Raw genomic sequence first — 17,848 nt, 5'->3', positions numbered from 1 at the left:
CAACTACATAACTCATAGACGGGCAGCAGGCAGGTCATTTCTATATCAATTTTTAGTCTTCAACATTCAGTGTAATTCCCAAAGGATTGCACTATTTACCATTACAAGGCCTCCAGACTACTTTTTTTTTAAAGTTTGACTTGACTTTTATTTTTTATTTATCATCATGGAATTACCTGAAGCAGTATCTATCAAGGAACATGCCTAAGGTAATATCATTGTATCCATAGAACTCCATGGTTACAATCCTGGGAGGAATGCAGTGACCTGGCATGTTTCCCGAGTGATGTGAGTAGCTGCTGAACTGGAGAAGAATCTTCTGGTGGTGGTAGGGATCAAGACAATCGAAGATGGGGTGTTGAGACTGGTACTCTTGGGTGTCTTCATTGCCTTTCCTGGCTATCAGGTATTGCTGGTTCGTGTTCTGTTGGTGATGTGGCTTGTGCTCGTGCGGACCCATGAGGGCTTTCTGAGATGGGGTGTGAGCACAGCCAGCTTGGTCCATTGCGATATAGCGCCCTCCCCGGGCACGGAAGTCTGCGAGAAGAGTCCTCGTGGATTCTGACAAGAAGTCTTCAGTCAGCTGCAGGAAAGTGAAAGGATGGGGCTGTACGGTAGTCATGGAGCTGATCTTGTGGGTGCAGCGATCCGTCGACCAGTACACCACGTCGTCTTTATGATCTTCGTCTTCCAGCTGCGCCTCCGCTGCCTGGGAGACATCTGCTGGGTTCTCTTGGAGCTTTGGAGACCAGAAGACATTACGTGGGAAGAAGTGCCGGCTGGGGGAATGCCTCCCTTCTTCAGTCTCAAAGTAAGGTTCAGAAAAAGCCAGGAACGGAGAGATGGTCAGGATGGTGTTATTGAAGGCCCTGGTGAATCTTTCCTTGTCCTCCTTCTCCGATGTACTATCTTCAATGGATGGTCTGGATAGGTCCATTCCGTCCACTGATTCGATAGCTTCCTCTACCTCACTGTCACTGCCCGTTACATCAAAGCTGAAGACATTTTCTTCTTCTTCTTTGTCAGTGAGCTTATGCACCTCATAGTCTTTCCCTTTAATCTCTTTTAGTTCACCATCTGTTTGAGAGTTGGCATCCTCACTTTCATCAACAAGGACATATTCTGATGTACTGATACTGGAGCTTGAATCAGTTCCCCGTCTTGATAAGCCTTCCACCGCATCATCATCATGTTTCCCTTGTGTTTCAGTACCCTTTGCATCCTTCTTGCTGCTCCCTGATTCTGATGATACATTAAAGCTAGGATAACTGTTAGCATGAGGAAGCTTAGTGGCCCCCGTCAGCATCTCCTTGTAACTTTCTTTGTCTGCTAGTCCTGCAGCTCCTGTCCTCTCGTTGCTTTCGTTACCATCACTGCCTCTCCTGCTCCCGGCCGCACTGCTACTCACGCTGTGATCACTTCCTTCACTCCCCTTCCCCATCAGGAGTTTCTGAACCGTGGCTCTGAATCGGCTACGACTCAACGGAGGAGTAGCCACAGCAACATTGCTTGTTTCCTTCTCTCCTGCGTTGCTGTCCACACCCTGAGGTGGTTTCCTGATCATGGCCTGTTCGATTCTGACTGCCTTGATGACCTCATGAATGGTTCCAGTGTCCTTGATAGCTTGTTTTCCAGGCGTCTGGCCCATGGGCGACGGTGGGGAGTTAGGGGGGCTGCCTGCTGGGGAAGGGGTGAGAGGGGGCTTGGCAAACTCATCCTTGAGGTATGCGGTCTCAAGACGAGAATGGAATACAGCATACACCATGAGGTTCAGCACCCTCTTCACCTGCATACAAAAAATACACAGAAAAATGTATAACAAACAAGGTGCTACATTTTCCTTTACCGAATATTAAAATTGTTCAAACAAATACACATGTATCACTCCCAGATTCCCAAAATACCATCAGCATTAGAGACAAACATTCAGTTGGAGTGAGACAAAAAACACTGGCAGATTTCAATCATTTATAAGCACAACCAAAATTCAATTCAACAGAAAGAATTTAATTTACATTTTACCATGGCATTAGATTGGCAGATCAAAACACTAAACAAAGTATGTATAGATACATGTGGTGAAGATACTTCTATGTTTACTATCCAAGTAAGTCTCACGGTAACTCAGATCATTACCATAATCACCATACTCTACAACACAAGCCTCAATACATGAGTCTTAACAGACAGAATGTATACACATATTAATTATGCATAGGCTTGAATTGTATTAAAGAAATAGTCCTCACTATATATTAGCCACAACTGGAGGCCTCTAAAAAGCATAATAAAGATGAGTGCATAGGTGAAGTCAAACTTACATCTAGACTAGTGCATGAAAAAAACGTTGGCTAAAGGTCAAATTTGTGTGGTGATGAAACTCGTTGATTCAAATTCACAAAGGTGATGTGCAAATACTCTATGGTGGTGTAAAGCAATTATTTACTATGGACAACCAAAAGGTGGAAAATCATGGACAGTGAAAACAGTCAAAAATGCAGGTAATATCAAAGATTAAACCTTTATATCTGCCTGTATAAAAAATAAAAAATAACAACACTAACTTCCATCTTAATTTTGTTTTAATGTTCTGGTTACCTACAGTAATATGGTGAATATTTATCTGCCTTTGTGGGTTCAGGAAAAGCAGTTTTATCAAATTTTTCTGCACTTACTTTTGAGAGTTCAGGGAGGCTGCCTCCTCTTAATAAGACAGAGCATCCTAGATGACCAGGGCAGCCATCAAAGAACATCAAAGTCTTGGTAAAACCTGTGATCAAGCCGAATAAAGAAGCCATAAAAACATCATGCACTTAACAACGATGTTTAACAGAATTGAAATAGCATTAGATATGAAAATCTAACTGTGGAGAATCTTTCTGATTATTAGAAACTGAAAATCAGAAAGACTTCCTACATGCCTGTTTGAATTTTTATATATAATTAGTGCACCTCGGAATAGAATTTCTAGATAGACGGCGCTATAGAAATGATTATTATTATTATCATTATTATAATGATATTGCCCCACTATCTTATACAATGTATTACTCATCGATCAAAATTGAAAAGAGAAAGTAGAACTCATGAAGAGGTAGAATGTATCAAGAGAGACAGAAGAGAAATTGATTTGGAGCTGGCTACAGACAGGATGAGATGGAGACCGGTAACAAGGAGACTTACACCATCATGATGATGATGATGATAATGACTATAAGTAAGTCTCAACTTTTATTCAACAATTTACAATCTTTACAATACATTTATCATGTATTGATACATGTATTAATACTTTTGAAGGTATTTTAAAGAAACAAAAGTGGTGGGATTCAATTGCCTGTCCAAGAAGAGTTCTTATTTAATCAAACTGTAGATTTGATTGATACAATATCATAACTAAGTTCTGGAAGGTTTACATTCAGCTCAAGTAAAAAATATTTTTTTTTTTTTTTTTTTTTTGGGGGGGGGGGGGGGGGGGATGCCAGATATTAAATTTTGCAATGAAACTCTGCACACTATCAACATTTAAGAGGACATTAGAAGGGTGAGAGGTGAATGTCGTACCTCCTGGTAGGGTGTACTTCTGAAGGTAGAAATTGTGGCAGGTGCCTAGTTTAGCCGCGGAGACCTGATCAATGGTGGATGTACTGCTGCTCTCTGTCTGTCGGGATATCCTAGCAACTACTCGCTAGAAAAGAAATGAAGAATTGAATCATTTAATTTACTTAGCGAGACGTGATAGAAATGACTTCATACAGACCTGCCGACCTCTGGAGTTCAAAAACTGTATTCTTTAATCCCAAAATTTGTATTTTACTGACAAAAGTTGTATTCTTAAAAATAAACACGGACTGCTACACGGATCAATGCCTCTTACAGTTCCTACATACAGGAAGATTTTTTTGTTGTTGATCATTGGTTCAATATGCATGATTTTGTCACGGCTGGTGTGTTCAATGAACCAATGAACATCCCCAAATTGCCGATGTGAGATGCTTGAAGTATACTTTACAGGACAGCGGAATTGGCATTTTGCCTTGAAGATGGCACACACACATATTTGCTTCTAAAAATCGTACAAAATACGACTAAAACTGGACGTACTGGTTGGCAAGTCTGCTTCATTTAATAGTAACAATTTGCATGAACAGAAATAAAGACATCAAACCATTTCATTTGGATGGGGAATAATGGCTAATCCTAGCAACTCTTTGTTAGAAAAGAAATGAAGACATTAAAACTACTCAATTTGGATGAGAGAGAGAGATCCGATTAATAACGACCTTCAGCAAATACTTTCTAAAAGAAATTAAAAGCAACCAAACAAAGTCTGATATTCTCCACCTGCGTCTACAGGTAATTCTTTATCTAATGGCCATCAACCTTAACTGTGTATATATCTTCAGGGATTTTTCGATCAAACCGCACCTACCAACAAACCGATCATTTATTTTATATTCTGTTAATTCTATTGGGCAAACTGATTATTCAAGGGATGGGCATTGTACTAATGGACATTTTCAACATGTAATGAAAACTCTGAAGTCAAACATTGTAACATTAATTTTGGGAATGACTATTTAATGCCCTATTCAGTTTCAATGATGCATTTGCTCCACCAAGAAAATGATAAGTTTTGTTGACACTGCATGTCAACGCAGCGTCGATGTTGGAGAAATTTTATACTGGAATATCAAAAAAGGTAAACGGTGTTGATGACAGCATTGTTTGTTATACGTACAGGTTTGACACTGAGTACGAGGGTGATTCCACAAGCTCGTAAGAACTCTTGCGCAAGTCTTGCTACAGACTTCTCCACAACCAACACTGTGGGCTTGAGAGCAACAATTTTGGAAACACAATTCTTGAGATATTCATGCTCCTGTAACAAGATAAAACAAAGAAATGTGAGATAACGATCCAAAAAAAAAAATGCTACAAAAGTCAATACTCAGCAAATGCATTCCTTTCTGAAAGTTTATACAGTGTTGGAAAGAGTCAGATGGGTTAAAATTTTAGTTTCTTTGTATTGGATACAGCTACAATAATGAAGTCTACACAACTTTTATTTGGAATGCCAGCATTTAAAAAAAAATCACTTGTTCGATGAAAAAATCTTGGGATTATTAGCAATATCCTGGCTACTTCTGAGCACTAATTAGAGATTTCTGAACCATATTACATAACCTTTGATCCCTTAGGAGATCAGTCATGAAGGAAAGTAAAAATGAATGAGTATCTGTATCATTTTTAGCCATGTTGTGATTTACCTTAATATATGCTGAATGTTGTTTTTATTTAACATAAATCAAATTAAATCAATTTACAACACATTAAAGGTAATACAAAGTTTTGGGAAATTTTGAAAATTGGGTGGATAGTGATTCTTTACAATTTTGATACATTCGGATGCCCCTGTGGATGTATTATAAGCACTAGAAAATTTAGCCCCTAAAACACTTCTGCTTTCGAGAAAAATGGAATATAAAAATTTACTGGTGCTCCCGGTAAATTTTGATAAATTTCAAATAGCTCCTACGGCCATACAATAGTTACCATGAAAATCTCTGAATATGTAGTTGTGATATATATTATATATATATATAATATAAATATATTTTAGTCAAGAAACATTGTTTTATAGCTTAATTAATATCTTGACCTTGAGAGGGAGCTATACAGCATAAAGAGTTAATTATTTATAATTTCATAACTTAAGACTCGATTTCAACCGAGACAACGTTGACTGAATATTGTAGGTTCCCATATGCTTCCAATATGTTCATTTGAGCCAAATTCATGACCCCATACCAAAACTTTGTATTACCTTTAAGTACTCTACTCAAGTCCAAGGCTTGGAAAGATAACTCATCGATTGATTGATTTGATACAAATCAACATCTCTCATATACATAGGTATACAACATATAGATTCATATACACCAATACCGATCAGCTTTAATGATTCATTTTGGTTTCAGCCAGCAGTGAAATAGAACAAATAATGGATGTAGTTAGATCTACCTGAAGAACAAGAGGTTCCAATGAAGCCAACTTATTCTGGACTCTCTGGTGCTCAATGGCTGCTTGCAATATGAGAATACTTGGATTATTTTGCTTCTGCAACATCTAAAAAAGGCAACAACAAAGAATTACATCTTCATACAATGTGTATTAGTGATCATTATACTCAGATTAAATGCTCAGTTATATATTTGGTAAGGCTCAAAAGGCTTTTGAGCATTTCAAGAGATTTCTTCCCACTGTGTAGGCCTACACCTCACAAGGGTCTAAGTGTGGCACATACAGATTAACACCTTGCAGATAAATATTTGTTTTTGTAGTGCTGAACGGTGTACCATTGAATCCAGTGCCTTATCCACCAAAACCATGGCACTTCAACCATACTAACATGTATAGTGTAACTTTGATGCAGTTGTCTTAGCTCTCAACTGACAATGGCAATGATTTTTATTTCTTTAACCCGTTCCCTTTGAGATTCTGATATTCCCATAGACTTTGTACACAGAGCACCCGGTTCCCATAGGCAAAGGGTTAAGAGCCCCTTCTGGGGCATGGAAGAAATACAGTTGAATAGTACAAACATAATGTTCAACAATGATATTAAAAAATATATAAACAAATCTTTGGCAGTGAACAACAAACAAATGAAGGCAAGCTTTAAGATATACTTTTAAAAATACATACATGTAATACCTTATATCTCAACTGGCAGTACTAAGGGTATGTTTATGCTCAACTTTTTCTGGCCAGAATCAGGCATCTGTTACGCGTTTAGTTCAAAACACGGTTGCGTCCTTTCTCACTTTTGTAGAATCACCGAAAAACGGCGATCATGATCGCCGATCGTAAACTCACAAAAAGGTGCGTTTACAATTAGTAAACGCGTTTAAATGGGGTCAACGCACTGACCTCTAGTGGGTCTACGTAGCATGCACAATGCAGGTTTGCGAATCCAGCTGCAAGGCCAATTAAGGCCACCCAGCGAGAATTGCCTGCAGGAGCCAGAGAAGTGAGCATAAACAGTACACCACGATGAGCGTTTACGATGTGCATTTCAAATCGCTCATTCTGCCTTCAAAATTGAGCTTAAATGCACCCTAACACTACCATAATACATATATGTACACTATGATACTAAAAATGACAACAACACATTAAACCAAAAGTCTAATGTATTAAAAAGGACAAAACAAAATGCAAATTATCCCAACTTAGACACAATGATCTTAATACAAAATTGGGAAAGTTCTTTAACTGAATTTAACTTTAACAACATAATTTGCATTGAATAACTGATGAAATTTGATAACTTTAAGTCTACTGTAATAATATTTGTTAACATACTGTTTACGAAAATCATTGAATGTTGGGCACACCAGAACATAATGAAATTCATTACCCTGTACCTTAAGATTACATAGGGAACATAACTCAAGAGGTTGATCAGATAAATACCAACATTTGATAGCTGGCAGCTTATTATTACAACAACGAAACTTAAAAAGAGATATTTTACCACCTCCGTCCAATTGCATTGTGCAATAGCTGCACAAACAACAGCACAATGGTACCAAGAAACATAGCATCAGGCAAGGTAAACAAAACTACCATTAATGCTACTTGCCTTCTTGTGAGCCACATTCTTGGTACAGATGACCCCCTTCACCAGACAGCACTCCGATCTAGTGCCTCCTGGGACCCTCTTGATATGAACGTAATACCTGATATCCATCGCGTCACCTGCAGCTACATTTGGCTTAACCTTGTGAAGAAAAATGTTTTTAAAAGGAAAATGATAGGCTTTCTTCACGTACAGCAAAAATACAATACCAAAACTTAATCTTCACTCTTACTGAATAATAAGAAGTGATTTCATTTTCAATAGTGGTACCCAATATTATACAAATAATGAATGGTTATGAGTTCAATAGTGCGAATATTTTCATGAGTTGAAAGATTAACATTCTATTCAACGAGGCGTCAGCCGAGTTGAATAGAAGTAACATTAATCTTTCAACGAATGAAAATATTCGCACTATTGAACGAAAGAAAAACATTCATTATTTGTTTTACCGGTATACAACTTTGAAGAAGATCTAATAGAACGTTAATCAACAAATTATGATTTACTCCTTATATTAAATTAATTAATAAATTAAAGTTGGAGTCGAGCCTTCTCGATTACATTCAGATTGCCTTCGCGTCAGATACACGCAGGGATATGCCACGGCACAGAGGTACGCAGTCTGCATATAACCAAAAATGCACGGCAAATATAACCAAAAATGCATGCCGGTGCAATAGAACATTTATTGAATATCATGTGACCAACAATCCTCCAATCAAATGACAAGGATCCACATAGGTGTTGTATAAATGGTAATATTACATAGTGAAATAGCTTATTTATCAAATTGCAGTGGTCTACAGTTGCTGTAAGCTTCATTTCCTTAAATATTTATGGTTAGGGTCGGTGTTATGATTAACTTTTACATTAGATTAGATTCAGTATCACGATCAAGGTTTACATTAGGTTAGGGTCAGAGTTACGATCACCTATTTCATTGTCAGTCATTCCTTACCATAGAGCATATTTTCTTGGCCAGAGGAAGGATCTTCTCTCCCCAGCTTGGGTCCAGACCCTCATGCTGGAGCTGTTGGTCCAGGAAAGCAACCAGGATTCTGTTAGCCTCATTCCTAATGGTCTCGAGGACCATGTCCCCAGTTTTGTCGTGACAGACTAGACCAGGTTCCAGCATCTCATAGCTCCAGGGAATAGACTGGGAAAGGCCCGGAGATGGCTGACTAATTTGGGAGGTCCCTCCAAAACTGTCTGCTCAACAAAAGACAAATCAAGCAAAAATATCAATAAGAGTATTAGTGAAGAACAAGATATCTTTCATCAGTTAATCCTCTGGTTGATATATTTTAACCTGTTTACTTCTGAATTTTCTCATTCCCATGCAGGTGTATACAGGAACCATCAGATTCCTGCAGGCTATGGGTTCAAACTTATATACAATGCTAGACCTTTGACCTACGTACTCCACAATCGGACTTAGCCTGTATTTTGATATCATGTACCTTCATTTCAAATTTCATTAAAATCCGTCAAACATTACTAAAGTTAGCGATCGGAAACCAAATTTGTTACAGACGGACGGACGCACGCACGCACGCATGCACGGACGGCAGCGTTACTATATCCCCTCCGACTTGGTCGGCGAGGGGATAATTAAATTTTCTTGCTGCACCCTGGTTGAAAAACGCTGCTTTGCAAGTACCGGGTAAATGCTTTTGTATACATTGTATGCAAGTCTTCCCAAAACCTAGCTATGATCACTCCGTCTTCTATTCACAACTGTATCACGACCCTGCCTGGTCTGTCATTGTGCTGAAATCTTCCATGTTGATACATGAACTGCTTGTTTTTATTAATCTAAAATCAGTCTTTCTTCTAAAAATCCTTGAACAAAAGAGAGTTAACCTTGCATATGGATGATACTCTTCAGCACATAATAAGAAAATATTGATATTTCAGATCAATCAGTCTGATTAAAAATAATATTTGTCCACGTCTCTTCCCCTGGAAAGCACAAGTCTTCATTGACCTTAACCCCTTTAATGCTGAATAAACAAATCCCTTTCACGAATATGAGTGCTGAATAAAATGCCTCAACTGAGAATGGCTAAATTTTTTTCTGCCTGTATTTGTGCCTCCATTATCATTTTTTTCCTTTACAGTGAAATGTTACAGCCAATTTTACAATAACAAAAGTCAGTTTAAAAATTGTAATTCTTGTTTATTCACTAATGATATATTTTTTTTTAAACGGGTGGCACAGAAAATAATAATAATAATAACATTATTTATAAAGCGCAACATATCCATCTCTAGAGATGCTCAAGGCGCATACAAATAATTTAAATGAATATTCAATATACTTAAGATTAAAGAAATATTAAATGTTAACTTGCATTAGATAACACAACTTCATGGTGCCATGGTACATACAATGTGGCACAGTGTGATTGTTTGTTTTGCATGCATTGTATAAAAAGAACATTGAAATTTAACAATATGCATTGAGCATTAAGTGAGTTTTAAGACCAGTTTTGAAGGTAGAAAGAATGTTGGCCATCTGAATAGAGAAAGGTAACTTATTCCACAAAGAAGGAGCTGCTGATGCAAATGCTCTATCCCCCCAATTTCTTTTGGTACGTATTTCTTTAAGTCTAATATTATTTGATGACCGTAAACCAGAATAACCTGCAGAGTGGGTGATAGAAGGGATGAAATATATTCTGGAGCTAGATCATTTAGTGCACGATAGGTTGAGAGTAGAATTTTATAGATGTATTGTGCACTTTAAAAGCTTCCTGTAATTCTCAAGGATAATCGTTGATATTGTATGTCACGGAATAAAGCTGCACAAACCATGACTTAAATGCATTTAACCTTTTCAGAATCCATTAAGTCCACTAAAGAAATTCATATCAAAGGAGTTCTAGAGATCTATGTCAGTGAATTTGATGCAATAGATATAATTAAAGGAAAATTGAATGGTGGTTGAGGTTGCACAATAAACTGTTTTTGATGCGGCTGATGGGTAGAACTGTGCTAGATTATAAAGGAAAGCTCAATCAACAGCTACAAAATATGGGGAAAAGAAAAGTGACGGATGCTTTAAGGGCATTTAAGGAGCAATTTATTAGTGCTGATTTGAAATATGAATTTAGAAAGATTAAATATAGCAAGCATCGAATTTAGATAGTAACATTTTTTTCATCTTGTTGAATTGTGCACATATGTCTATCATAATGTGTGAGAAATACATAGACAAGTTTAGAATTTTAAAAGAGGAAAGTAAATATTCTATGAATATTATTATGTTTTAATTATTTCTAGAGAGGAAGATACACTTGGGTACATGACATGTATTAGTTTTTCATTGATGCATAGTTAGATACGAATACAGACCTCTTTCCCCATTTTTTGTCTTTGTTTGCTTCACTTTGATTTACCTTTCTTATCGCATAAAACTGGTTCCATCAACTTAATTTTTAAGAAACTTTCTTATGAGTCATCTATTCTGTATATGTTAAGTAGCCCCATTTGTAAATGGCTGTCAGATTTTTTTTTTTTTTAATGATGGTTATTAAAAATGGTTCTTGGGTCTATTATAAAGATTTATCAGGCAGCCTGACACTTTACGAGCCACTCAAAAACTTTATGAGCTACATGATATATGGTCAATGCTCATATCTTATAGAAGCCCTGATTTGCACTGTAATGTTGCCTTTACAATGGGGCCTTCTTCATCACCTCCTCCTTCCTCCTGTGTTCACCTCCTCCTCCTCATCCTCTCCTCCTCATCCTCATCATCAAAATCATTGCCATTATCTCATCTTTCTCATAATCATATACATCATCGTATTCATCATCATTATCATTATCATCATCATACTAATATTCATCACTATTATCACCGTCTTATAAACCATCACCACCACCAATTCGTGGAATAACAATCTACAAATATATGTACATTCGACTGCATTTACCATGGGAACCAAATAACCCATGAGCAAACGGAATAAAAACTTTTGTTGCCCGTAAGAAATGTTTTTCATTCACCTGCTATTATCCTTTGTACTACATGTAAAATTGCCCCACCGCAAATCACATAAATACGTTGATGCTCTTCTGGGGTGAAGGTTTCTCATAAATGAAATAGATTTGTCAACTACTATATTTTAATATCTTTCAATGAATTAGTTAAAATTGTTCCCTTGTTATGTGTTTTTCAACAAATATAATCTGCTCAGCTATGATTTTTCCTCTTTTAAAAAAGTAAAGGTTTTGTTATCGATTTATAAAGTCTTTCCAACTAAAGCTTGGTGCATGATACATGTAAAACTTCAACTGGTACATCAAATTTCCAAGAAAATGGCTGCGCCCATGTCATGCTAAAATGCATCATATCATGCCAAGAATATTTTGATTTATGTATCTATTGTACTTTTTCGTAAGGAATTTTGTACATCAAAGGGCAGGAATACATCTCATTTTTCAGAATACCTTCACTAATTCTTTGGGGTGAGGTTTCAACAACTTAGAGCTTTCTCTATAACCCCTTTTAAAACCAGGAATCATAGTATATCAAATGCCATAGCCAAAAACGTTTCATTATCAATCACATTTCTCTTAAATAAACCATATTTTAATGTCTTTTAATTTTTCTTTTAATTTATTTATTTGGGGCAAAATCTGTCAAAATCTGCACTGAACGAATTACAAATTACAAATTAAAAAATGATTTCAGCATCAAACACAGACGATTATCCAGAGCAATCATATATCTCTTAAATAAACCATATTTAGTTTTTTTAATTTTAAACAAATAATTTATTTGGGGCAAAATCTGTCAAAATCTGCACTGAACGAATTACAAATTACAAATTAAAAAATGATTTCAGAATCAAACACAGACGATTATCCAGAGCAATCATATATCTCTTAAATAAACCATATTTAGTGTTTTTTAATTTTAAACAAATAATTTATTTGGGGCAAAATCTGTCAAAATCTGCACTGAATGGATTACAAATTAAAAAACGATTTCAACATCCAACACAGACGATTATCCAGAGCTGTCAACCTCCAGAACAGAAAATCAGTAATCACAAGGCTCAAAATCAGTAATTATGGGAATAAATCAGTAATTTCCTATGTGGCGCTATGAATCTAAAAAGAAAATGGCATGCCAACACTGCACGGATGCATGTGCAATGATTATCTAAAATTGTTGGGGATCTACTCACACAAGGCTGCTAAGATTTTCAGGTCATCACAACACATCAGTTTTCCATGAAAAATTGGCTTCTATTAAGAGAATACTTGATATTTTTCTGTCTTTTCTAAGCAAGTGTTGGATGGCCGCCATACTGCACAGCACTCGCTACGATAAATCATATTTACGCCAAAAACCCCCAAAACAATCCATAATTTTAGACAACATTCCGTACTGCCGTAATCATCATTAATTTCTGTACCAATTACGGGAAATCCGTACTAGTTGGCAGCTCTGATTATCCAACAGTGCAATCCATATGAAGTAGATAAATAGAACAACAAATATTTGTATACATCATGTTTCAATTTCATAATTGAATTTGTATTAAAAATACTATGCCACACCTTGATCAATTAATCTCAACTGCCTTTTAAAATGAAGGCTTATTAAAGGTAATGGCTCACCATACTGCAATCATTTCATTACATTCGTTGATGCGGTGCAGTCTCATTTATCATAAACATTGTGCTTTCAGTATCAAATACTAAATATTATACCATGCATATAAAGATCCTATGCCTCTGATTGGTCAAAACTGCAGGCATTAAATTCGCTAATGACTACTTGGCAGTATAGCGAAAAAATATTGATCTGGGCAGTTTTCCTTGCGTGTGCAATTCTCCTTGCGCATACAATGCACAGACACAATAGATACGCTAAGTGAGACACATCCAAAGCTCTTAGATGGTAAACTTCCATTGACTCTTTAAATGAATAGTGACAGGCATACATGTTTTTTGTTAAAATGTCTCTTTTTTACACCGGTGATGCGGTATATGGAACAAATATTGAAATTGCTTATTTTCTTGGTTAAGGTTAAAACTACAGCTCCTCCAGATCCTCCGTGATCTTGGACAATAGTTTTATCAGTGCCCCTCAAAGCAGTCAATATTTGTTGACTATTTCACTCTTTGTCTGTTAAAATCTTAAAAGCTAATGGGAGACAACAGACACTGTAGAATATTCAAAATGAAAAGAGGTCTAAACTCTCTTACAAGCTTGGGTTTGTAAGAAGATGTACTGTTTGAACATCCATTAGATTGACAGGAATGGTTTATCCAAGAACTCTAACACTTGTCTCGTACAAGAAAGGTTCTTATATTGATTTCATTTCCATCCAAAAATAAAAGATACATTTTGACATGACAGCTCCTCCATATAAATCATTGGACAATTTATGTTACAACAACTAAAATCATAGAGCAGTGAAAGATATTTTGAAAAGAACACACTCTGAGGTCCATTAGGATCAAAAATTGCTATTCCATACGTCCAGTCAACTTGTGGTGAATTAGATGTTGACAGTAAAATGAAGTACTACTTCTGCTCAATTATTTGTATTTAATTTGATTAATACCACTTTATATATTTTTCAAATAAAAAGATATAATTATTGAGACTATAAATTAATATTTTCATTGAATTGCACTACAGATAACAGCTCACACTGATCAAATCATTGTATCTGTGATGAGTGCATTTACGTGTTTAATTCAATGATACATATATATAGTTACAGTTGATGTGATAAATATTGCAGTAATATAGGATGTCTACTGATGGTGCTATCTACTGAATAAATACAAGGAAAAATACATCTGTGCATCTTCACAAGTGAGGGTGAATCAGGAAATGAAATTCTTAAATGAAATCTTTCCTATGATGATCAGTATACTGAATTACAAAGATACACTGCACAGGTAGTTTCTCTGTCTCTGTTATTCTGACATACCCTTTCAAATTCCCTGCGTAGATGGTAGAGTCTGAATGAACACTCAAAATAATGCTACCTTTCATACTTGCAGCAGCTAGCACTCACAATTTACTCTATACACATTTGTTATTTTGATTGTGCACAAAATCATGCCTAATATTACAAGGCTTTCCAAACTTCCCACCATTTTGTCATAAAACATACTGAATATCGATCTAGATCCACACTGAGTAGTGCAGCTACCGTTCATATAACAGAGAATCCATTTTTAGACTGAGTCTGGACTCAATATTCCTCTCAGAGGAGGAGGGGGGGGGGTGTCCATACACCTGCACTATTTGATGATCAAAGTCATACTGACACAGTTCATACATATACATTGGGTCTAAACAAAGACAGGACTTAGTCCTGACTCAACCCAATTTCATCCATAATATGAAAGGGGTATTACACATGTATGCTTGGAGGTTTACAGTTAGTTTGCAAAAATCCTACACAATTTCAGGTATTTATCAATGCAATAACGTTACATGGCAATATAATGCCTTACGTGTCTAGTTTTAAACTGGGATCCATATCATTCACAATTAATATTTACAATGCACAAATGCTTTTTTGATTTAAATTTATTGAAATCAACAAAAATGCTTGATTCATTTCATTGCCAATCATAATATGTGATTCAACTAAAGCTACATATATCTCATTTTACCACCTGAGTACATGTAGTTGACAGGAGTACAGAAATTCCTAAGTTGGGTTCTGAAATTCTCTTTCATGGATTTGAGCAGGCAGGGAAAATGCACAAATATATATAAGCTCTGCAAAACTTTAATTAGAAAATATCACTACATCGCTGAGTAACCTTGTGATGTTTGATATTGTATTGGATTACTGTAATTTTAGAATACCTCAATCAGACCACCTCCCAGTTGATTGGACCAAATTGTTGATAGACATGTTTATAAAACTCTCTCCTAGATCCTAATCAAATGAGTTTTCAAACTCACTCTCGTATGATTCATTTACTGGGACTATCACATGTTTTTTTCATTAAAAGGCCTGCAATAGTTTCCAGTACAGTATCAAACATGTGTAGAGATAAGTGTTCTAACATGCTACAGGAAGCCTATTAAATTTAAGATTTCTTTGTCAACGATAATGACACAAAAAATCTTGAAATAAAAAATTCTTTTTACATCTAATAACAAGAATCTAGGAGTCTGATTGTATAAAACAAATGAAACATGTGTTAATTTGTTCATTACAGGATCTATCTGCTACCGTTTAAGGCTATTTTAATTTATGCACCTTTTGTACGAAGCCGTCAAAAGTGTGAATAGATCGTTAAATGAATTCATTCACATTATTTGTATTATAGTTACAGATGCAAGTAATCATCCATATCGCCCGAACTATTATGTTTTCTTTTATTTTTTTAATATTAGCACTTGGACATAGTTCCTGTATGATATGCAATCTAATTTGATAAGATAAACATGCAAAGCCCAAACACTTTAAACACTTTTACTGATTGTGAGTGAGTTTGCGGCACAAATTTTAAGTTTTGGTTTCAATTTTCAGCTGGATTCAGAAGATAAACCCTAATGTATAATGCCATAGGAAAATGGAGACAACAACATGTATATACAAAAATAATTGAAAGAATTGAAGTTATTTGCACCAGGAAAAGTAGCCATTATAATCAATTAGAATAATATTTTTTTCTTCTGTTCTTTAAATCTTTAAGTAATAGTTTTCAATTGTTTATATATTTTTTTTTTTTTGGGGGGGGGGATGGGAAATTTGCAAAAAAAATTATTTCCTCAAATAGGCCTGTTAACCACTGTACTGGAAAGAGCTTAGCTTAAAATGTTTGAATCCGATTTCTCGTTTGCTAATAGGCCATCACATGATTTTGGAGAGCATTCAATTTGTTGTAGCCTTAGAGAAGATAGCCATTGCCCATCAGGGGCAAACTCAGAGAAGTCTTGAACTGATCAACTGTTTGTTAATTTGTGTAATCACATACATGTAATGCACACATAATAAGATGTCTATTCTGCTCCATTGATGGTCATTTATTGGTTGTAATGATGTATTAAAAGGGTGGGTAAATGAATGAGACAAAATATTCTAAATACATACATGTATCACATTCATCCCCTAAATATGAAAATAAATATTTGTATTAAACCAATTAAATTCACCCCACATCCTTTGAAGTATTTTAGATTACTTGAGCTCTGGTGTTAATAATTGTGAATATACAGCACAATTTTACAGTCAAGTTTATGACCTTTGTAAAACCAAGGTTATTTATCAATTTCCACTGGTTGGATTCAAATGAATAGTGTTAACAACAGTGGAGTGGTTCATAAGCCTTACAATTCTATTGTTCTTAAAACAGACGTTGAGAATATTTGTATAAACAGACCGGTAATGTCTATTCATCCATGCATACAGGAATGGATTGATGGTAGAGTTCACAAACAGAAGCACCTGTAGAGGGCGCCAAACATAGACCGCAGAGGGGATGACGATAAGAAGGATGTGATTGAGGCAAACTGGTATCCATGTTACCATGACAGCAATCGTCACCAGCAAGGATATTTTGGTGATTCGTAGCTCATTTTTATTTAGGGTCGGGTTGTTGACATTCGCTTGAAGTGCCCTGTCTTGACCCCACTGTTGCATCTGCCTTCGAGCATCCCGCACCTTTTTGAAGATTAGATAATACATCGCTGGAACAGGTATGAGGTACAACACTGCGATGCCCATAAGAATGGTCATGTACAGCCAGGAATGAAAGTCCTCAAGGTCCCAGGAGCATGTTGCAAAAATGGGGATGTAGGATATCCGACCAAATCCAAACTCCGGCATAAACATAAAAAAGACCCCGATGAGCCACATTTGGATGAGATAATAGTACACCTTGTAACCGCTGAAAATCTTGTCATACAGAGCTGCAGATTTGGTTATCTTCACAAAGCGCTGCAAGGTTAAGAATGTGACCGTTGTTAGAGAATTTCCAACAAAGAAAAGGACAAAATAGTTGTATGCTTTACAGGAGGCATGGTTAAAAGGCCAGTTCTCGAAGTAGGCCTGGACCATGATCATAGGTTCAACCACGCCCGCGACCAATATGTCCATACAGGTCATGCTGATCAGGAACACATTGTTGGTTTTCCGAAGAACTGGAGACTTGGCTACAGCGATGAGCGAGCACACATTGCCAAACACTCCAGTTATA

The 17,848-nt window shown here is 36.2% G+C and overlaps 1 protein-coding gene across 1 annotated transcript in view; it reads right to left on the bottom strand.

Moving 5' to 3' along the window:
- LOC579692 (1-phosphatidylinositol 3-phosphate 5-kinase) overlaps nt 1-17,848 on the bottom strand; it is a 54,164-nt gene that overhangs the window by 5,764 nt on the left and 30,552 nt on the right. Inside the window, exons 13-19 of the mRNA XM_030974463.1 lie at nt 8,607-8,857; nt 7,649-7,786; nt 6,025-6,129; nt 4,742-4,882; nt 3,565-3,688; nt 2,676-2,770; nt 177-1,786 (exon numbers count right to left, since the gene is read on the bottom strand). Of these exons, the coding sequence (XP_030830323.1) occupies nt 177-1,786; nt 2,676-2,770; nt 3,565-3,688; nt 4,742-4,882; nt 6,025-6,129; nt 7,649-7,786; nt 8,607-8,857 (2,464 nt within the window). The remainder of the gene's footprint in view (nt 1-176; nt 1,787-2,675; nt 2,771-3,564; nt 3,689-4,741; nt 4,883-6,024; nt 6,130-7,648; nt 7,787-8,606; nt 8,858-17,848) is intronic.

Source organism: Strongylocentrotus purpuratus, unplaced genomic scaffold (assembly GCF_000002235.5).
Source record: "Strongylocentrotus purpuratus isolate Spur 01 unplaced genomic scaffold, Spur_5.0 spur5_scaffold_7, whole genome shotgun sequence".
NCBI lineage: Eukaryota > Metazoa > Echinodermata > Echinoidea > Camarodonta > Strongylocentrotidae > Strongylocentrotus > Strongylocentrotus purpuratus.
The sequence above is the reverse complement of the archived record's forward strand: the minus strand, read 5'-3'. Positions and strand labels throughout refer to the sequence as shown.